This window comes from Neovison vison, chromosome 8 (assembly GCF_020171115.1).
Source record: "Neovison vison isolate M4711 chromosome 8, ASM_NN_V1, whole genome shotgun sequence".
NCBI lineage: Eukaryota > Metazoa > Chordata > Mammalia > Carnivora > Mustelidae > Neogale > Neogale vison.
Window position 1 is genome coordinate 119,294,318 of NC_058098.1, and position 22,056 is coordinate 119,316,373.

At 47.6% G+C, this 22,056-nt stretch overlaps 1 protein-coding gene across 2 annotated transcripts in view; it reads left to right on the plus strand.

Annotated features, from left to right (window-relative positions):
- The first annotated feature begins 6,371 nt into the window (after positions 1–6,371).
- XDH (xanthine dehydrogenase) overlaps positions 6,372–22,056 on the plus strand; it is a 61,633-nt gene continuing 45,948 nt past the window's right edge. For both annotated transcript variants that reach the window (XM_044261820.1, XM_044261821.1), the window contains exons 1-6: positions 6,372–6,490; positions 12,796–12,853; positions 15,583–15,679; positions 16,853–16,961; positions 20,241–20,367; positions 21,299–21,360. In XM_044261820.1, the coding sequence (XP_044117755.1) occupies positions 6,449–6,490; positions 12,796–12,853; positions 15,583–15,679; positions 16,853–16,961; positions 20,241–20,367; positions 21,299–21,360 (495 nt within the window). In that variant the 5' untranslated portion in view covers positions 6,372–6,448. The remainder of the gene's footprint in view (positions 6,491–12,795; positions 12,854–15,582; positions 15,680–16,852; positions 16,962–20,240; positions 20,368–21,298; positions 21,361–22,056) is intronic.

Sequence of the window (22,056 nt, forward strand, 5' to 3'; positions counted from 1 at the left end):
CAGAAAGAGAGAGATCACAAGTAGGCAGAGAGGCAGGCAGAGAGACAGAGGGAGAAGCAGGCTCCCTGCTGAGCAGAGCGCCTGACACAGAGCTCTATCCCAGGACCCTGAGATCATGACCTGAGCCAAAGGCAGAGACTTAACCCACTGAGCCAACCAGGCACCCCTCATTTTGTGTTTTGATTTTATTTTGAATTAAAGTTATTTAAGAAATAACCAATATAAGAAGAATAACCTGACTGCATCCCCAACCCTGGCCTTTGACTTTAGAAAGGAAATAAATCATCCCTGTGAAAAGTACTCTCCCTGTATGTACCCAGAGGTAAAGAGACATCTTTGTCACCAGAGATAGAGAATTCTAGGCAAAGAAGGTTGTGTAGATGAACCTTGCTACTTTTACCAATTAACTCCCCCAGTCCAAATTCTGTTTAGAATTCCTTACCAACTGAAGCTCTTGAACACAAGTTTTCTTTGTCCTGTCCATTCCTCACAGATTTATGTTTCTTTGTCTAAAAAAAAATATAAAAAACTGCCTGACTTGGTCATTTCTTTGGGTCTCAATTTTGTTATTGGACCTCTGTGTACATGTAATTAAATTTTGTTTTTCTTTTTCTCCTGTTTACTTGTCTCTTGTCAATTTAATTCTTAGACCATCTAGAAGTACTCTGAAGGGTAGGGGAAAATATCTTCCTTCCCCAAGACCTCCCAGGGTAGGGGAAGAGAGCACTCAGATCATTGTGTTTCTTTAAACACTGGACTGACTAGAAGTTCTGCCATCTTCAGTGTGTGGCTTCCCAGGTCATCCTGGGCATTGACATTAGTGATCAGAGAGTGGAGAGAGAGAACGGGAGCCTTGATATTGTGAACATCACATTCACCCACATTATATTCATCAGAACTCAGTCAGAGGCCTTCCTCACCTATAAGAAGGTAGGAAATGGTTCTCCTGGCAGGGCAGTGACCTCCCAGAAGAAACTCTTCATTAGAGAAGAAAGGCATGGATATTTGGTGAAAGAGTTGACATGTCTGCCATACTTACATTCTACTGCAGAGAGAATGGGTGTAACCATAAATACCTTAAGTGAGTGCATTGTATACTATTTCAGATGATAAAATGGAAAAAAGTCAGGTGAGAGGCATAGGGGGTGTAAATACGTTGTGAAAATAATTTTCTTCAGTGGCTACTCATTGGGCCATGCTATCTACAGGGCAAATGTGAGTTGATCTTTTGCAAGAGTCAGAGGTAAGGACTCTCCTTCCTAAATGTGCTGGAGCACCTTGGATTCGAAAGAGAGACTTGACTTTGTGTCCAGATAGGCACACATTATCATCACCACAAATGTCTTTGGGGTTACAGAGTTTACTGAGTATAAAAAAGACATTCTCAAAAAACATAGTAGATGCAGAGAGATAAAATGAGTTCAAATTGCTTCTGGGATTTTTCTATTCCTTGAACTCTTGTATGCCCATAGTAACTGACCCAGGCTGAAATTCAGATGCTTTTAAAAGTTTTGACTCTGTGTCTCTTTTTCAATAATACCAGCTTCTTGATTCTAGAAGGATCTACTTCCCAGATGAGTCAAGAATATCAAGGGTTGATTTCTGCCATAGTAATAAAGGTTTACTTGTTGCTGAGGAATACTATCTGGTTACTTAATATCAATGATAGAAGTTTAGTTGGAAAGGAGCTGGTGAGGGAATTAAATGTTGCCAATACTATCCGGAATAATGGGGGAAATTTCTGTATTTGATAAGAGTTAGGGGGTATTATACTAAGTAAAATAAGTCAGATTGAGAAAGACAAATACTGTGTTATATGATTTCCCTTACGTGTGGAATTTAAAAAACAAAACAAATGAATGAACAAACAAAAAAAATCAGAAATCAGACCTAAACATACAGAGAACTGATGGGTGCTGGAGTGGGAGGGCAGTAGGAAGATGGGCAAAACAGGTGAAGGAGAGTGGGAGATACAGCTTTCTAGTTATGGAATGAATAAGTCATGGGGACGAAAGGTACAGTACAGGGAATAGAGTCAGTGATACTGTGATAGTGTTGCGTCACGGCAGGTAGTAGCCACACATGGGATAAGCCTAGCATAATATTTAGAACTGTTGAATCGCTGTGTTGTTCCCCTGAAACAATGTAATAGGCTGTATCAGCTATGCTTAAAAAAAAAATTAATGAATCAAAAAAAAAAAATCAGGGGCTGAGACATTTCTGAAAAGTCAACTCTTTCCTTGCATCGTGGACTCGGTCCCGTAAGCGTTTGTTGATCTCCCTGCAGACCTGGCAGTAGGCTAGGTACTGGCCACAGAGCAGCAAGCACAGTTCTGCTCCTGATTCCAGGGCTCCCCCTCTAGCCATGGAAGAAAGACACTTGGCCATCCAGAGGCTGGATTTGAACTGGACTGAGAAGGACCATGAATGCCATGCTGACAATCCCGGGTCTATTCTCCACAGTTCGTGAAGAACCGTCCCAGAACCGATTTCTCTGCTGCCGAGTGGGTAGGAGGAATGGTGTGCTGGGAGACTGTTGGCAAGTTGATCTCTTTGACCCTCATTTTCTTTGTCTAGAAAGGGAAGATAATAATAACTTCCCTGCCCATCTCTCAGGGCTATTATAAGGATCAAATGAAATTATGTCATGCTCTTCAGGTGCCAAGAACTATGATTAGGGCTAGTTAATAATCTAGACGTCTGAGAGAACAAGGGAAGACAGGTGCCGCCACACAGGGATGCTCTGAGAACACAGCAAAATCTTTTATCCGGCCTGCACCTTTGTAGCAGAGAAACCAGGCTTAGAAAAACAAAACAAAACAAAGTTAGTAGAAAAAAAAGAAACCAACAAAAAGTGAGTAATGAAATCGTTTGAAAGAAAATTAATTTTTTTTTCTTTTCGAGTGAAAGTTATTTTAAGTGAAGAAAATGAACAAAAAATGCTGTAGGGTACAGGCGAAAATGCAAATTCAGACGTATAGCAAGGAAGTGAGCCCCGCAGAGCACGGAAGGCTGGACATCTGTCGCCTGGCCCTGACCAGGCCTCCAGGGAACACGCCAGAAGTTCTCCTGAATTGTTCTTCTGGTGTAAGTTTGGAGTATAGGTGAGGTTCAGAGGGGTGAGGTCCGGAGCCGACGACCAAGAAACAATTCTTGAGACGTCTTTGGTGCAAAATGGTGTTTTATTAAAGCACAGGGACAGGACGCATGGGCAGAAAGGGCTGCTGCCTCCAAGGTTAGTGAGGGGTGGCTGATTGGGGTACCAGAGGTCTTGCCATTGTCAAGTTCAGATTGTTTTTCCCTCTAGCAAGGCTTTAACTTTAAGAAGGTTGGGAGCTTTCAGGAACAATGTTACACAAATCCACCCAGGATTGGGGGGGGCGCGGGGAGGAGGTTTCAGGATGTCAGCTGTGCTCTGTCCTCGGCTAGCCTTCTGCTTCTTCATCACTTCCTGCTGGGAGCACTTGGCCCCAAGGGAGCTCGCTGTTCCAGAAATTAGGATTCTGCCCTTTTCATTCTTAACTCTTGATTTCCTGAAATTATTCCAGGACTGTCTGGGAGGTCTCAGGGGTTATTCTGCTCTCCTGCAGACTTGAGACCTCACGCCAGTACAGTGCCTATTATAAACTAAGGCATTCCTTAGGAAAAAATGGGTTAAGTTAATGTATTGTAAGTTACAGTTGCCCAACCCCCAAAGCACGAAATCCATGAATTCAGCCCAAATTTGAGAATTCTTGTCTCAACATGGAAAGCATAAACAGGAGGTCTTCAGCTTGGTGAAAAGTGCTTCTTTGAGATGGTTCCTCTAATTTGTAACATTTTAGAAAAGCACAGAGAAGGAAATGGTCACCGATATTTTGACAATCAATAATCATACAAAGTCAGCGTTTTGCCAAATTTCCGTATTACAGAAATAACCGAGTTACCACAGTTACCGCAGAAATGAAATCTGAACAACAGAAGCCCTTGTTCAATATCTATCTCACTTCTGTTTTTCTTAATGTTCCGCAATAACAGAGAGGAATTTGCCCTCCAGATGACTGAGAAGGGCTGAAGGTCGGCTGCCTAAACTATGGCTCTCTCATCCTTACCTGGCAGAATTCTTAGAAAGGAGGCAGTTACCCCATTTTTGTAGATCAGATTGAAGCCAAGAGAGCGATTTTTGCCAAAAGTCTCACAGAGGTGCTAGAGCTATTATTTAAGCCAAACTACTTAACCCCCAACCCGAACTTCTTTCTCCGTCCTCCCTCTGGATCTTGAGAGTTTCCTGGGAATATGGCCAGAGTTGAGCCAGGAGAAAGCAGGGGGCTTGCAAAACTGGGCAGATCAGTGAATGGAGGAAAAGCCTCCCTACCACTGAGGAGTGAGTGAGTGCGGTCACGGAGGACGGAGCTATTATGAAACACTGCCCACAATCAGCTGCTCTGCTTCTCCCCACCTCCTCCTCTCTTCTTTTTAGAGCGGGGTTTCTCAATCTTGACTCTATTGACGTCTTCAGACCAGATAATTCTTTGTTGCGGGGGGCCGTCCTATACATTGGGAGGCTGTTTAGTACTGTTGCTGTCCTCTTAGCTACTAGAAACCTGTAGTATCTCTCAGTCATGACCTTGAAGCATATGGACATGGGGATGTCTCCTCTATGTCCCCCAACCCCCCAGTTAAGAACCACTGGTTTATGGTGATCAACCATCCCAGTTTGCCATGCACTGAGAGACTGGTCACAGTTTCAGTGCTTTGACCAGAAGAGTTGGGGCCAAATGAGGATGGTTTGTCTCCCTATAGGTGAGATCTCATCTCCTACTTAGATGAAGTGTGGGGAAGGAGAAGGCATTGTGCTGATAATGTCCTAGTGGGCCATCCCCCTGAGGTCATGTGCCTAAGACTCCTTTCTTTCCCCATGTAGCCTGCGTGGGGCGCAGGGAGAGTGACCCACTGCAGAGAGGCTGGCTGTTCCAGGACTAAAGACCAGAGGGAATGCTGGTGCAGTTGTGCCTGTGTGTGTATGGGGGAGGCCCAGCTACGGGCTGACCACGGAGTGTCACTGGTGCTGCCCAGGTGGCCCGTGTGCCTGTGCGTGCACACCAGCAGGTAATGGGTCCTGGAGGGGGAACGTTTGCAGCTCTGTGTCAGCTTGGCCAGGGCCTGGAAGGTGTGGGTATTTTAATTTATTCGATATTTTGAAATATTCTTAATGAGTTACTCTGATCACTTATCAGGGGCCTTTTCCTGGGAGAAACAAACAGAAGACCCTCAGAAATGGTGTGTCAACAGATGAATGGATAAAGAAGATGTGGTATATATACACAATGGAATACTATGCAGCCATCAAAAGAAATGAAATCTTGCCGTTTGCGACGACGTGGATGGAACTAGAGCGTATCATGCTTAGCGAAGTAAGTCAAGCGGAGAAAGACAACTATCATATGATCTCCCTGATATGAGGAAGTGGAGATGCTACAGGGGGCATTAAGGGGGTAGGAGAAGAATAAATGAAACAAGATGGGATTGGGAGGGAGACAAACCATAAGTGACTCTTAATCTCACAAAACAAACTGAGGGTTGCTGTGGGGAGGGGGCTTGGAAGAGGGGGGTGGGGTTATGGACATTGGGGAGGGTATGTGCTATGGTGAGTGCTGTGAAGTGTGTCAACCTGGCGATTCACAGACCTGTTCCCTGGGGGATAAAAATATATGTTTATAAAAAATAAAAAATTAAAAAAAAAAAAAAAGAAACGGTGTGTCAACAGGATAGTTTTTGTTGTGTTTCACTCACGACAGTAGTAAAGATTTTGGCTCTTGGCACACTTACAACACACTCCAGAAACATATCATTTGTCTCTCTGCCTTCTGCTCTCGGTGCCATTCGTAGGCCCATTTACAGGATGAAAACGGCAGTTCTGGAGACAACACAGCCAAGGTCAGATGCCAGGTTTTGGTTCTGGATCGCGGGGTTCCATGGCTCGTGACCTCGTGGCAGCTCCTCCGGGCCGTGTGAGAATGTGTCGTCTGCGTAAGTGCTGAGCCCGGGTTGCTGTACACCCAAATGGGAAAATGCCAAGTGTGGAGGGGAAGGTGTGAATCCTTTTTATCCCAGGGCTTTGACTTCGGCCCTTCCTCCTTTGGGCGATGGAGCAGGTTCCAGGAGGGTGGTGCGTAAGACCATGGGTCACCTGGCCACCGGCCCTCCCCTGGGGCCTCCGTGCTCTTTGACACAGCTATTGGAGGTGTGGTTTCCTGCCTAAGATTGTTTGCGTTTTCCTCATTACATAAACCGCTGGCTTTTGCCAAGCCCTCCCTGTGCCCTGGAGCTCTAGGCAGCTTTTCTCCTATTGGCTGGCCAAGTTTCATTTTTTGGGGGGAGGTGCAGTTTTTCAAGCTGCTGAGCCAGGCGGTGTGTCAGTGCCTTCTGGGAGTGAAGTAGCTGGAGTTCGGGGACCCCACCTGTAACAATGACAGCAGATGAGTTGGTTTTCTTTGTGAATGGCAAGAAGGTAAGAAGGAGCTGCCTCAGGTCCGACTTCTCTGCTCCCCTCCCAGGGCCTGATGTTTGTTCTTTGAAAGACACTGGCTCTGTTCTTTCTCTTTCTCTCCTCTCTCACTCATTCCCCGTCTCTTCTCTCCCTCCTCCAAAGTCGTTGCTGCATTTTGGGTAACACTGGGGGAAGAAAACCTTCTCAGACCTGGAACATAGACAGGATGCTCCAGGGGCAAAGGCATGTCCGGGGAGGCAAGCGAGAAGAGAGGCTTGAATTCCCACTCGGTGTGCAGCAGCAGAGACCCTGACCCAAAGCCAAGGCAGGGGCACAGGGTCACGAGACTGGAGGTCACCGACCACGCCTCTATTTCTGTGTTTAATCCAATTTGTCCTCTGGTTTTTGTTGTTCTCTTTGCTGAGAGAAGGAACAGGAACTTGTTTTCTTGCTAATACCAGGGTGTAAGATAGACATAGTGTTTGATTCTGGCATTTCAAGGCTAATGTGACAACTAGCTTGTATGAGGACATTACTAACATCTTGTGGCAAGCCACGATGTTTTTTTTTCTTTTTCATAAGGGGCATGTTTCTCCCTCTCCCTCCAATTAATACTGCATATAAATATTTTATATTTTTATAAAATATTTTATATAAATTTTATAAAATTTTATAAAAAATTTTATATAAATATTTTGATAAAAATTGCCCACTTGGATGAACTTTGTTGGTAGGCAGGGACACGGGAGCGTGGGGGGTGGGGTGTTGAGCAGAAGGGGACTTCAGACATGGAGACCAGTCCTCCAGGCCCTGCAAGGGTTCGAATCCTTGCAAATTTCACCACAGGAGCTGGGAGGGAGCATGGGAGCACATTGCATTGTCCCCTTCCTCCTCCCTCGAGCCCTGCTGAGATGCTCCAGTCTGCTCCAGCTCCCAGGTCAGGAATGAAAGGGACAGTGAAAGGACAGCCGTAGTCCTACCTTGCAAATGGCCATGTGGAGAGTGTGAGGGGTGACTGTGTCAAGGGGCCCTCAAAGAAGGATAATTTTCTTTCTTCTGCTTTACTGGTGTTTTTGAGTTGAGAAATTAGGCAACGTTAGAGGTAATTCTCAAGAGCTAAAATGAGCTTCATGGGGCATCTGGTGCTTAAATGGTCAGGATGTGTCTGGGTGACTAGCAAGGGAATTCTGTGAGCTACGGCAACATCAGTGCTCTGAAGACCACTGGGTTCAATGTGAGGCGTGCCACCGGGAGGTGCTGAGGGTGGGGTCAGCCATGTTTTTCCAGGTTCCGTGTGTCTCTCCATGTCAATTTCTTTTGAGGATTGGCATCTGGCAGCAAACCAAGAGGTAGGGCACAGCTTCCCTGTTGGTGGTTGTGAAATTTTACACCCAGCATTTCCAACAACTTTGCTGCATTCAGCAATTGCCTCGGAGAGATCCAAGAAATGGTTGAATTGACTTTCTAGAAGTATTCCTTACACGAAGCTTCTTTGGTGGAATTTTTCTAAACGGTTTTTACACTGAGTGAGCAGCTGGATTCAATGACTTCCAGGGCCACATCTTATTCCAAGATTCTCTTATTTACCATGCCATCAATTCGTATGTGACAGGACGAGGTCATGCTCTTCCTTAGGGATGGTGTGCTGTGACGCACTGGACACAAAAAGGCACGTTTCGAGGGAAATCTGGCCGGGCGGGGTTGTTTCCTCCTGTATCTCGGATCCACTTCAGGAAAGCAATTTAACATTTTTAGATGGTATCGTCATATCAAACCCACTATCTCTGTAAGTTTTCCTAGTGTCAGTTGCTCTGATGCCATAAGCCTGTAGCTTCTTGAGAAAGTGCTAGAAAGGTGGAGAGGCAATCTAAGAAGTGATGATGAGTAAAAGCCATGCTTTGCACACAAGACCAAGCAGGAATCCCCAGTCAGATCAAGGTGGCTGTGAGTACGTGCGTTCCCGTTTCTATTTCCAAGATCTTGCTAGATCTAGAGCTTTTGTTACTGGATATTGTGCAGAGAAGTTACCACAGAAGCTGTTGGAATGGGTGACTCACTCTTCATTGTAAGCCTTATTCTCTTATTCTCCCTGTTTCAGGCTGTCCAGGACTCTGTCTCTGCTGACTGGGGTTCTGGAGAGGTCCTGAGGCCAACGATCAAATACCTCAGGGGGCTTCTGTGGTGGTGATGGGCCTTGATGATGATCGTTTCCATGTCTTCTGTTCTAGAGTCAGAGTTGGAGGGAAAGAAAGAGCTGCCCAGGGTTTTGGTGTTATTGTAGTGACAGTCATTTTGTGGGCAGGATTCTAGAGTATCTCAGCAGTAGCTTTCTGTTTGGTGGAGACTGTGGTGCATGGAGGAGTCTGGCCGACTGGGCGTGAGGGGCACAGCTAAAGGTAGGGGTGATTCGCACAGAAGCAGGTGGCAGCTACAGAGAGCCTCATGGTGGCTCTGACTCACTCACTCACATTACGAGCTCCTCCCAGGCCTGGGCCTGTGGGGTACATAGGCACTGGATGAGTATGGTCTCTGAGAAGAGGCCAGGCACCTGCCCCTCGGGACCTTATGGACCAGTTAAAGAGAGGGATTATAATTGGGCAAAGTAATATGTTACAAAATGTATTTTACAGCAAACTAGACCCACAAAATGCTCTTTTCAGATATTCTTCTTTTAAAGATTTATTTATTTTACAGGGAGAGGGGGGAGAGAGAGAGAGAATGTGCACATGTGAGAGTGGGGGGGAGGGGCAGAGGGAGAGACTGTCCAGCAGATTCCCCTCTGAGTATGGAGCTGGACACGGGGCTCCATCCCACGACCCGTGAGATCATGACCTGAGCTGAAACCACAAGTCTTAACCGACTGAGCCACCCATGTGCCCTCTCTTTTCAGATATTCTTCAACCACTTAGCACAGTGTCGGCATCCAGCAGGTGTCCAATTAATGAGGACAGAATGAATGCACAAGTATTAAATGCCATTGGAAATCCTCTACTGAAGAGAATTATTTAAAAAATTTTTTTTGCGTTTTGAAATTATTTTAAGTGTACAAAAATGTTATACAAAGCATACAAAGAAACAATAGGCTACACAACTTTACCAACTGTTCACATTTTATCACATCTGCTTTATCATTATCTCCTTCATTCTCTCTCTCCCTGTACACACACACACACACACACACACACAACGAATAGGTGTTTATGGGATAAGCGTGTGCATAAGACATATATGGATATGTGTATAGGTATATACGTAGATATATAGATGTATATAAGTACCTACACAATGTTACACATTTATTTATGTATAAAATTAATAGAAATAAATACACAAAGTATAAAATTTTCTTTCTGAACCATTTGAGGGTAAATTTCCAACATCATGCCATTCTAACCCTTAAACCAAAAGTACAACATTCTTATAGAACTAGTCTCTATAAAAATCAGGAAATAAAGTGTTGATATAATACTATTACCTAATCTATAGCCCTTCTGAAACATTTTCCAATTTCCCCAATGATGTCATTGATAACTTTTCTCCCAAGCCTGGGACTCAGGGTCATACTATTTATTCAGTTGCTGTGTCTCTTTAAGTTTCCTTTAAACTGGAACGGCACTTTACCTTTCCTTGTCTTTTGGGACATTGATGTTTATGAAGAGAATAGGCCATTATTTCTTAGAATGTCTTTCATTTTGAGTTTTTGTTATGCTTTTTTATAATTATATTCAGAGTCTGAATTTGGGGCAGGAATGCCAGAGAAGTGGTAAGTGTTTCTCAGTACATTACATCGGGATACATGTGAGGTCAGGTTCCTCCATTATTTGGAATGTGAATTTTGACCACTTGGTTAAGGTGGCATCTGTCAGTTTTCTCTACTGGAAGATAAATTTAATATCCTTTACAGTTAGCAAGTAATCTGTAAGAAGATCCTTTGAGTCTATGTGAATATCTTGATCATCAAACTCTCACCTACTAGTTTTAGCACCCATGGATAATTCTAGATTGGCTCATTTACTGTGCTGATTGCAAGATGGCTAATTGGATTTATTAGTTGGCATTCCTCCATCAGGACGAACTTACTCATCTCTCCAATTTGTTTATTTATTAGGTATCACTTTGGACTCATAAGTTTTAATCTTATTTAATGGGTTATAATCCATTAGAGATATTATTGGTTTTGATGCTTAAATCTTAACAGAACAATATGCTGAACCCAGCATTTCCTAAGCTCATATCCCTACAAAATGTCTGTCCTCTGGAATACCCGTTGGCATCCTGTTCAGAGAGGGTCCCATGGTGTTTGCTGGGCCAACCCTGCAGCCATGCTGTGACAGTAGCGTAGCCATTCTCTGTAGGAATGCAAGGAAGGTTGGACCCCTCATGGCTGAGATGATATAAAAGCCTTTGCTGGGGAAGTGTTTGGGGTCTTGTAAGTCCAGATGCAGGTGGAAGAAGAATGGAATAGTTGAAGGCATGGAGTCAGGGGTATACACTGTATTTTCTCTGGGATGTGAAGACCAGGTTCATATGGAAATAGGGGGGAAAAGGCTGAAAATGAAGATTGCAGACATATGGGAAAGGGCCTTGGAAGATAGCCCAGGGAACTTGAATGTTACCTGGCATACCTGGGAAGGCACGGGAGTCACAGAGCAGGGGATGGATGTGATGGAAGCTGAGCTAGAAGATGAGGAAGGCATAGCTCAGGGGGAAGGCAGTAAGCGAAGAAGCTCTTCCTGTCATTTCCAAGCAAAGTGATAGCGATCTTTATTTGTGCATTTATGAGTTCTCCAAGAGAAAAGAAATAGCTTCCTGTGTGAACTTTGTAACTAGGACTTTGAACAAACTGGACTTGTGGGGTGTTTTAATGAAAGGAAACTAATTTGATTTTCTGCTTTCCCTTAAACTTTTTTTTTCCAATTTATTTATTTTCAGAAAAACAGTATTCATTATTTTTTTACCACACCCAGTGCTCCATGCAAGCCGTGCCCTCTATAATACCCACCACCTGGTACCCCAACCTCCCAGCCCCCTGCCACTTCAAACCCCTTAAACTTTTTTTCAGGGGGCAAATTCTGGCAGTTTTATGACTTCCTGGATTGCTCTTAATCAGTAAAAAATCCTATGGTCATTTCTAAGTTTCTATACACAGCCTCAGTTCAGGATAGAGAGGTGGGGTTAGAAGAAAGTCCTCATTAAGTCAGTGCTGGTGGGAAGATGGCTTCCCACCACTGGGAACATTCCATTGTAAGTCTCATGACATGGGGCATGTGCTTTTCTCTGGCCCATGGCCCTTCCTCAGCCTCCAGTTGTGGGAGGTCCTCTGTATAAACCCTATTAGAGGTCCAAAGCCTTCCATAGTCAGTGCTTGGGGGATGATTTAAACACCTCCACACCAGCTCACTCTCTCTTGCATGACCTACATCAGGTCCACAGCCAACATTTCACATCCTATCCCCTCCCAGACTCTGGGAGTGCACACCGATCCCAACACTGCCATTTCTTCTTCAGCTTCTCTGGTAAGCCTATCTCTAGCTTTCAGAGATGCCAGACAACCATATCCTCCATCTCACAAAGGCTGTATATTAGCTTCCTGTGTAGAGCTATGGAAGCCCCCTCATGAAGTTTGAGACATGAGGCAGATACCTCCTCTCCTCAACCTTAGGAAAATGTAAGATTCATAGTGTCGCTGTCTCTAAAGAAACTCTTGTCACGTATTCTCTCTCCTTAACCATCCCAGTCACCCAAACCCTATTACCTTCATAACATAGGATGGGTAGGAGTTGTGATGCAGGTTTCTGTGGATTTCCTTTGACTCTTTGCATCAGAAACTGGCACCTCACTTTATAGGCAACTTTTCTATCTTATTGAATAAACCATTTGTGGACTTCTGGCTTGAGATTTCTTCTCCATAGTCTGACATGTGTTATGTTGTTGGCATTGGGCTATCAGAGCCAATGACTGGCAGCACAGGCCAACAGACTGGCCCTCTACTCTCTGAGATGGCACATGCCTGGGGCACAGATGGGGATCTGCGGCTGCCATTTATTTGACAGAGAGGGAGAGAGCACAAGTAGGCAGAGCAGCAGGCAGAGGGAGAAGGAGAAGCAGGCTTCCCATTGAGCAGAAAGTCCAATGAGGGACTTGATCCCAGGATCCTGAGATCATTATCTGAGCCAAAGACAGATGCTTAACTGACGGAGCCATCCAGGCACCCCAAGACCTTCATTTTCATGATATATTGGACACATCCCTATTAACTCAACAAACTCTTGGGTAAGGCAGTGGCTAAGTATACCTAGGATACATTTTTCTTTTTTTTCTTATAGGTGGTGGAGAAAAATGCAGATCCAGAAACAACCCTTTTGGCCTACCTGAGAAGAAAACGTATCCTGACTTTGGGGTGAGGGGGTGGCGCAGGACAGTGGGGGTTCATTCTCTAGGCCTTATGTTATTTTCTAGTGACTGTGGGAAGCCAGAAAAGTGTGGAGGACAGAGCTCTGGAGCCAGGGCTCTGGACCCCTGCACCTTAGTTGTAGATCTGTCACTCAGCAGTTGTGTGACCCTGGGACCTACTCTGAGCTCTCCAGGTATAAAATTATCGACTGTCGAATGAGAGGATTATTTTTGATGTTTCTTGGGATTTCTTCCAAGTAAGACTCTAGTGATGCTAGGGTTTAACCCCAGGCCTGTAAAAAGAGTATCTGTGAAAGGCCCTCATTGGCCCTGGTGACCTGTGTGGCCGTTCCCCTCAGGAGGAGTTGGCCTCCCTCAGGAGATCTTCACTGAGGCTTTCCAGAGAATCTTTCCAGTTCTGTGAAGGTGAAAGGAATGCCAGAGGAAGGTGTGTTTGTGGGGAAAGGATTCCAGAGTGGGGAAGTGTGTTGAGTGCCATCCACTGTGGAGATGGCACACTGAGAGGCAAGGGACAGGGGACTCCTGAGCACTTACTGTACATAGATAGAGTTCAAGGTGATTTCCATAGGTGAGCTCATTGATCCGCATAGCAGTGCCTCTGACAGAGGAGGAAGTGAGTTTGACACATGAGAAGGGACCTGCTTCTTGCTCGTCTATTCTGGGCCAAGCCTGGCAGAGCCTGACTGAAACCAAGAGGCATGCTCTTAATATTCTAGTCATGCTGAAAACTCTTCAGGGTTGGTTGTTGGGATGTCGCTCATCCCAACTTCTGCTAACTAATCCCCCTCACTCCCGGAGTCAGGAGTGTCCAGTGGCTCATTCAGGTGCCCTGTTCGAGGACAGCAGAGCGTAGTTGCCGTACCCACAGAAGCAAGCCTGAAGTCCACAGCCTTCCCTCTGGTTCACGTACTTCTTATCAGATGATGTCCAGCTCCAGCGTACTTTGTCCTAGATTTTCCATTGAGAGAGGGTGAGTCTAGAGTTTCACGGCCCATGAACCTGGTGAAATCACTCAGTAGGATCAGGAGACTGACTGCACAGAACTCCACTGCCAGCCCCTGTACCTGGTGGGGGTGGGGGGGGCGTTCTGAGGAGACAGGCACATTCTCAAACATTGTAGACACCAATGCTAGTTTTCTGATGAAGTTTTGAAGGCCCCAGAGCCTCAGATATTCCTGATCATGGCAGTTGCTAGTTTGAAGGTTAAATCTCTAATGAAATCTGAAACCGAAAGTTTTCACAGAAGTGAAGGTTGGGTGGCTTTTGGCTGACCGCCATGAGAGTTCATTTCTGAGAGTTCTGGGAAAGAGGAAAACACCAGGCTTGACTGCTATTCTGCCTTCTGAAAAAAAATCTCCCAGCTGGAAGATTCTGGTAGACTTTGGACTATTAAGTTGTCTGAATTATTGCTCATTGCATAGATTCTGAGGAGTCAGAGGAATAACTTAGGGTATAGAGAGCTCTTCCCAGTTGTGTTTTAGAAGAGGGATCCACATGGTAAAGGGAGGAGTCCGCAAATCTGGAGTCGGATGATTGTGTCTTGGCCCTCACACAAGGTGACCTGAGTGACCGTGTTGCCTTTCTGGGCCCACCTTACCTCCTGGGCCCCAGTTTTCTTTGTTTTATTTTAATCTGTGGAGAAACAGCAGGTCCTGCCTCCCCTGCTCATGAAATTATTGTGAAAATCAATTGGGTCCATGGGTATAAGTCTTTTTCAAGTATAAGATGCTATATGTTTAAAGAGACTAATGTCCAGCATATTAAAGGTAAGAAATAAATATTACTTAAATGACTGAATGATCAGACCATGAATGGCTGCCTAGAATTCGTGATGAATTTTCATTTCATCTTGCAAATGAGGGAAGTGACCAGTGATAATGACCTCCACCTTCGGTAGAGAGCTGGATGGCTCAGAGGCCTACAGCCTGCAGGAAAAGCAGCCATGGAGCCCATGTGTCTCAGGGAAAGGGGCCATGGTCAGTGCTGCTCTCTAGAATAGCCTAGTACTTAGGCACACTAGCAGACTCAAAGTTATCAGACTACTTCTGCAAGTACATGTAAGAGATATTGCTACTCCTGGCCCCCAGCCTCAAAGATTATATTCATTTCTGGTCACATATCCTATGGGTGGATATTCAAAAGCCCTTGGTCCAACTCTAACTTTTGTTCCTGGACTTCACCAACCCAAAAGGTTCAAGGTGACAAGCAGGACTCAATGGGTCCCAGAACAGATCAATGTCTCTGTCTGGCCCAAGTGGCTTCATTGTACGCCCAGCTGTGGTGATATGAGGGTCTCCCATGTGCTCAGCCTTTGAGGTGACTGATCCCCTTGCGCAGTGAGACCACAGGGTTGGGGTCCCCTAAGACCAGACCAGGAAGCTCCTGATGCCACGAAACATCTCCAGGATTGGAGAGCAGTAGGACTCCAGTCCTGGAGAATACTTGAGTGCTGTCTGATGGGACCCCGATGCTTTTCCTCATCTGTGCAGTGGAGATGGTCCCATTCTTCGCCTTCCGGGTCACAGTGCAGAATTCCGGGATGAGGGGACCATGTGGGTCTGCGGCCTCCCTGGGTTGAGGGGCCCGAGCCTGTGTGTGCCAATGGATGACTCTATACTTACAGCTGTGCGCATGCACTTCCCAACAGCCCAGCAAAGATCCTTCTATGAATTTGTGTTCCTTAACCCTCGACCACCCAGTGAGGCTAAGTGGGACCAAGCTGGGCTGTGGCGAAGGCGGCTGTGGGGCTTGCACCGTGATGCTTTCCAAGTATGATCGTTTCCAGAACAAGATTGTGTATCCTTTGCCCACTGGCTGGTGGTGACGCAAGGACGATGAGGCAGGGGTCATGTTGTGTGTTTGTGTGTGTGTGTGTATATGCATAGATGAACTTTCTAGACCCAGACTCATTTCCAATCCCATGAAATCCTTCGGTCAGACTCTACTGCCTTTGGAGTAAAGTCCAATCTCTGCTTAGTTCTCAGGGCCCCTCACGGTGTGCCCCACCTTTCCTCTCCAGATATCTCTCTCTATGGGCCCAGCGCTCCATCCTTGCAGGGACAACTGTGGACTACTGACACTCTTGGCCTACTCATTTCCTGGTCTTTGCATAAGCTGTTGTCCAGGTCTTGAATGTCCTTTCTTCTAGGACTTCACCACCTGGCCAGCTCTTGCTAGCTCTTCAGGACTGGGCAAAATAACACCTCCTCCGGGAAGCCTTCCTTGACTTCCCAGGACTGGGTTAGGTACCCCATGTCTGTGCTGGTCCCAGAGTGTTCTGTGCTCAGCCCTCCTGAAACACTTACCATAGCTGTCTAAACTGCACCTTCACCCAGGCTTCACACATTTTCCTGGGTTGACCATGGGCTATTGAAGAACATCTCACTCACCTTTGTTTCCTCGGCCCTCAGCAGAGTGCCTGGCATCTGACTGGACTCAGAAACTGGTACTGCTTGTATACATGGATGAATGGTGAATAGAAAAAATGGACATCAAGAACCTCTGTTTAAGGGGCTGGTGTCTCATGTTTCCTGGGGATCGCCCCCTGCTTTTTCCCCCACAGAGGATGGGAGACAAGGGGGTGAGAGCAGAGGGGCAAATGTGACTGGATGTTCTGAAATTGAAGAGGCTAAGGAAGGGCCTTGCGGGCAGAGGAGCAAGCACTGGGCTTGGAACCTGCCAGAAATTTCCTCTTGACTCAGCCTCCAGGGTGGGGGTGACTGTGGTGACTGAGGATAACCCTCGTGTTCCAGCTTGGAGGCCCAGTGCCCCGCAGGACCCTGCAGGGGCTCGTGCCTCACTGAGATGGGGGGAGCCTCCTTTGTTGCTAGCCCAGAGGCCAGAGTAGAGAGGCAAGGATACCCAGGGAAGAGCCCAGAATGTAACGTAGAGGGAGGGGTTATGACAAAGCCCCTCTAAGTCTCTGGTGGCTCGAGTGGACCACAGAATGACCTTAATCTGGGGCTCCAGCCACTTTTCTGCCAACGCCTGCCTGGCCCCCATCTGCTCTTTGCATCATGTTGCTGTGACGACGGTGGAAGGGATCGGAAGCACGAAGTCGAGGCTGCATCCCGTGCAGGTAACCGGAGGCCAGGGAGGCTCAAGCCAGGGCCGCAGACTTGTTCTGGGCTGTGAGGCTGAGTGTCGCTGCCCGGGCAAGAGGCATTGTGGCCTGGCTGCGTCCCTCACCTCCTTCTCCTGGGAGGGAAGAAGCTGGGGGGTGGGGAGGGTGCAGCTGTGAGGCAGAAAAATGGGCCCCAGGCCTGCAGCTCCCTCCTGTGGCCACCGTGGGTGTGACATGACATGACCCTGAGGGAACCGCGAGGTCAGCATGACCCGGTGGCCAGGGCAGGCTGCCTATGCCAGATCTGGAGGGAGGGGGGCAAGGGAGCACCTCACCCACCCCCCACCCCCATCCCCGCCCCTGCGTGTGCTTAGGAAACCCCCGCTGTCTCGGGTTCAAGGTTTCAGATGCCCTGTGCCCTTGATTAAAAGCCCACCTACTCCCTGCTTGCTGGAATGGTAATCCCGTGACTCCTCTCGACGGCCCCTGCAGGGGATATGGATGTGGGCTGCTAGGCCTCTACCCCACTAACAGGGAGGTTACTAAGGGCTTAATGAGAGAACAGAGGCGTCTGAGTGTCGAACTGATATATATATATATATTTTTTTTTTTTTCTGATGGTATCAGGCTGCCCCGCAGTGGATTGAAATTAGGAACCAAGAGCGGACAGTAATCTGAGGTTTTGTGGAAAGAATCAGGACATTTTTAGGCAACGTGGCAACACACAGGACCAGAGTACTGTGTGAAGGAAAGGCCATCATTTCCATTGCTTCTCGTATGGGGAAACTGAGGCAGGGGGTCTTCCAGACATTATAGTCACAGAAGATGCCAGAGGCAGGCCCGTTGGCCACTTGAGGAGACCCGCTGCTCAGATCATGCCTTTTGGGGCACCTGATGTGGGTGCTGGGCTAGGGCCTGGGGCTGAGTGAGCTGCTTGTTCTCCGGGGAGGGGCAGGGCAGCTGGTACGAGTCACGTGAGATCACGGCGCCCATAATGCTTCACTTCTTAGGCAGCAAAAGGGGAAATTACTAAACTTGTCCAACCTGCAGGAGAGGTGAGAGGGTGAATTCGGGCTTGTAATTGGAAACAAGCAGATGAAAGACAGAAGAGTTTAAACACAGGGACCGTATCTGATTAATCCACCAAACCCCTCCCTTTCCAGTGGTACAGATTCTTAATCCCCATGTGCTTATTGGACCCCGAGTTAGCTGTAGAGCCAGATTCCACCTCTCCTTGTCCTTTGGTTTTTTCCCTTGGGGTTTCTAGGACACTATGCTTTGCTCACCTTCCTCCCTCCAGGCTGGTACTCAGGGTCGGCTCTAGGCCTGCCAAGTTCTTAATTGCTGCAGCACCCCTGGAGCTCCGGCCGGGCCCCTTCCCCTCGCCTTCTGAACAACCCCCATGCCCTGGCGAGTTCAGTCCCATCTATGGGCCAATGGCACTCCCATTTACGTCTTCAGCTTTGACCTCTCCTCAGAGGTTAGATTCATAATTCCAACCGCCTCCTTGACATCACTATATGGATGGCTCATCTCAGACTTCACAAACCCTATTTTTGCCCTCTTCCCCCAGTCTTCCTCCATCTGAGTCAATAGTGAAAGCATCAGCCCAGTTGCCGGAGATAAATATCTGGGGGTCACCTTTGGTTCTTTCTCTCCTGCACCACACCCAATCCATCCAGACGCGATGTCTATTTTACTTCCAACCCTACGGCGAAGCCTTCATTTCCTTTACCCTCTTACTGCTTGGTCTGAGCCACCCTCCGCTCTTACATGGACCATTGTGCCTGGTCCCCATTTCTACTCTTGTCCCCTGTAACCTATTCATTCCCTACCCACAGCTGGAGTAACTTAAATTTTTTTTTTTTTAAGAGAGAAAGAGAGAGCAGGGCAGGGGCAGAGGGAGAGAGAGAATCAGAGGCAGAGAGAGAGAGAGAGGAAGAGAGAGAATCAGGCAGAGAGAGAAGGAGAGAGAGAATCAGAGGCAGAGAGGGAGAGGGAGAGAGCAGGGCAGGGGCGGAGGGAAAGGGAGAGCAAGAATCTTAAGCAGGCTTCGTGCTCAGCGCAGAGCCTGACATGGGGCTCAATCTTATGACCCTGAGATTGTGGCCTGAGTCAAAATCAAGAGTCGGACCCTCAACCCACTGAACCATCCAGGCCCCCCCTGGGGTGATTCTTAACTAACATAATTAGATCATATATACTCTTCCCTGGTTCAAGTCATGTTATCAAATTCAACTTAAAAGGCACCTCTTCAGAGAGGCTGTTTCAGAGTACTCCCAAAGGCCCACTGGTCACTCTGGGTCCCATCAGCCTCTACTAAATCTCTACAAAACATTGATCTCCACCTGGAATTTTCCTGTTTCTTTTGTCAGTATTTCCCCTCCTAACTTCACAAGACTGGAGATCTTGTCTCTCTTCTTCATTGCTCTGTTTCCAGTGCCCTTACCACACCTGGCACAGTAAATATTTATAAAGTGGAGGAACATTTGTATATCCTAGGCACTGGAAATACAATACTTCAGTAATTTTACTTAAGTACCAAGAGAAACTCCCAGGAGACAAAATAATAGTAATAATAATAATAATGTGGACATGGTGAATCTCCTGGTACGAAAAATCTGGCAGAGTTTAAAGGAGAATTCTGTGACATTCAATGCATATAACAAATTCTATATGGTACATTTCCAGATTCTTATGTTCCCATGGATTCCTGGCATTGCCTTCATTTAAGAATGTAGTGATATTCTAGTTTGGGGAAAAAACAAACGTTCATTTAGTTCTTAATAAATGCCGGTTTTTTGGATTGCAGGCTAGAGTATGAAAAGAACGTGAGACCGCTCTTCCTTTCACTCTGCGTGTTCTTGGTTCAATCTCTTAAATCTCTGGGCCTCCTTCCTCCTCTGTTCTTCTCACCAGGGGGGTGAGAAGCCCTTCTGGTTTTAATGGTCACTGTTCTTCGACGAGACTTTCCTATGAATGACCAACGTTGGTTGACCACCTGCTATGTGCCAGGTCGAATAATGTTAGGAGTTTAACGTGACTTATCTCATTAAATCCCTACCACAGCTCCAGAGATAAGTACCAGGGTGGCCCCCATCATGCAGGCGAGGTACCCATGGCCCCAGAGAGGGTTGGTGGCTGGCCAAGGCCACCACTGGGCCGAGGACCGACTTTGTGCAGGGACTGCTCGCGCACCCTCCCTGCTGGCATGCTGGGCCTTCCCGTGGGTCATCCAGAGAGCCTGAGAGAGCTTCTGCCAGCATGTTGGCCTATATCCTCTGTCCATTTTAGGAGAGAATCTCCAAAAGCCACGGCTCCCAGTGCGGGTTCTGCACGCCCGGCATTGTTATGAGCATGTACACGCTGCTTCGGAACCAGCCTGAGCCCACCATGGAGGAGATTGAGAATGCCTTCCAAGGTAGGGGCCTTCAGATGCCACTAGGAGGGAGCATAGCAAACGGGGCATGGTGGGGGTTAGGGCAGGGCCAGAGCCCAAGTCGGGAATGGGCTAAGAGAGCAAGGCACTGCCCTCCAGAGGAAAGACTCAGACTGCCCCAACTTGGGGGCGCAGGTCGGCTGGAGTTGAGCCCTCTCTTGGTCTAAAGAACACTAGCATGGTTTGGAGACCTCCAGGGGTCTCCTGCCTTAGTGCTTCTCTTCCTGAGGTGTCCTCCTGCCCTGGGATGGGGTGGCCCTGGGAGGTGGGCGTGGAGGAGATCATTTGGGAAATTCCACAGAGGCTAGTCACGTGGCTCCCTTTCTCCTCCACTTGTACTAGAGCAGGATTCTGCAAAGGCCGCATAACGAGGAAGAGGGTGGCCATGATTCTGAGCCTTGGGCTGGAGCAGGTTTCCCACCTTGCCTCCTGGGCCCGGGAGCCTAGACAAGGTATCTGTTCACTGGATTGAACAGGTTCCCCATCCATTCACCATTTCAATTCATCATTTACTCAATTCGTTGTATTGGGTCCTATCGTGTTAGGCACCACGCAAGGCTCAGGGGGCACAGGGATGGCCCAGGGGATGAAAGACAGTCTCTACCCACAAGGAGTTTGCACTCTAAGTGAGAAGAGAGTTTATAATGTAGTTTGATGAGCCTGACAAAGCTATGACCAGGCATCAAGGGAGGGCCCAGAAGAAGCACCTGATTCAGTCTGGGCAGTCTAGGAAGGCTTCCTGGAAGAAGCATTAGAAGTTTTGAAATCAGGAATAAAAGGAGGACGGGGTGTTCCAGGCAGAGAAAACAGAATAAGCAAATTGAGCGTCTTACTGAGCCAGGAGCAAAGCCACAAGCCCCTCCCCTGCCCTGGGGCCTGTGCTCTCAACGCAGCTTTTTTCCTCTGCCCCCAGGAAACCTGTGCCGCTGCACAGGCTACAGACCCATCCTTCAAGGCTTCCGGACCTTTGCCAGGGTAAGTGGGGGCCCCCGGGGTGGCTGTGGCTCTGCTCCTAAAGCAGCAACACTCAGGAATCACAGTGGGAGAGTTGCCAAGGGCCTCTGGAAGAAAGAGGAGAAAGAGAGGAAGGCCACCTGGCCGGTTGTCCCTCTGTTGGTACTTGGCACAGGCACTGGACCCCGCCTCTTGTTCAGAGGGTTCTTGGCAATAGCAGGAGTGCCGAGAGCCTCCTTCCAGGGAAGGCTGGCTCCTGGAAGAGGCATGCAGTCCCAGAGCTAACTGCCCCCGGGCATTCGGGTCTGACACGCTCCCGTGGCCCAGGTGCTGAGCCTGGTGTTACATAACAACAGCCCCCAGCACCTGAGCTTCTCCGTTCTCCGAGCCGAGCCACAGTCTGCAGGTGGCACTCTGTGGGGCTTGGGAACTGCTAATTAGATCTCCAGTCAACTGGCGCCTCCCTACCGTGTTTGTACACCTCTGGGGGAGAAGCCACAGCCTGGCCGCGCAGGTCCTGATCACTGCCATCCTGCAGGGAGGACAGAGGGCTGGCCTCTCCCTTCTTGTCTTATCTCCCCAGATTTCACCTGATTCTCCAAATGGGGCAAGTTAGCCCTGACTCTAATCGGTTTGATTCTGGGTTGAACGGGAGAGTCACAGACACCTGTGCCTTTCATGGACCTTGAGGGTTGCTCCATTCTGAAAAGGAGCGTT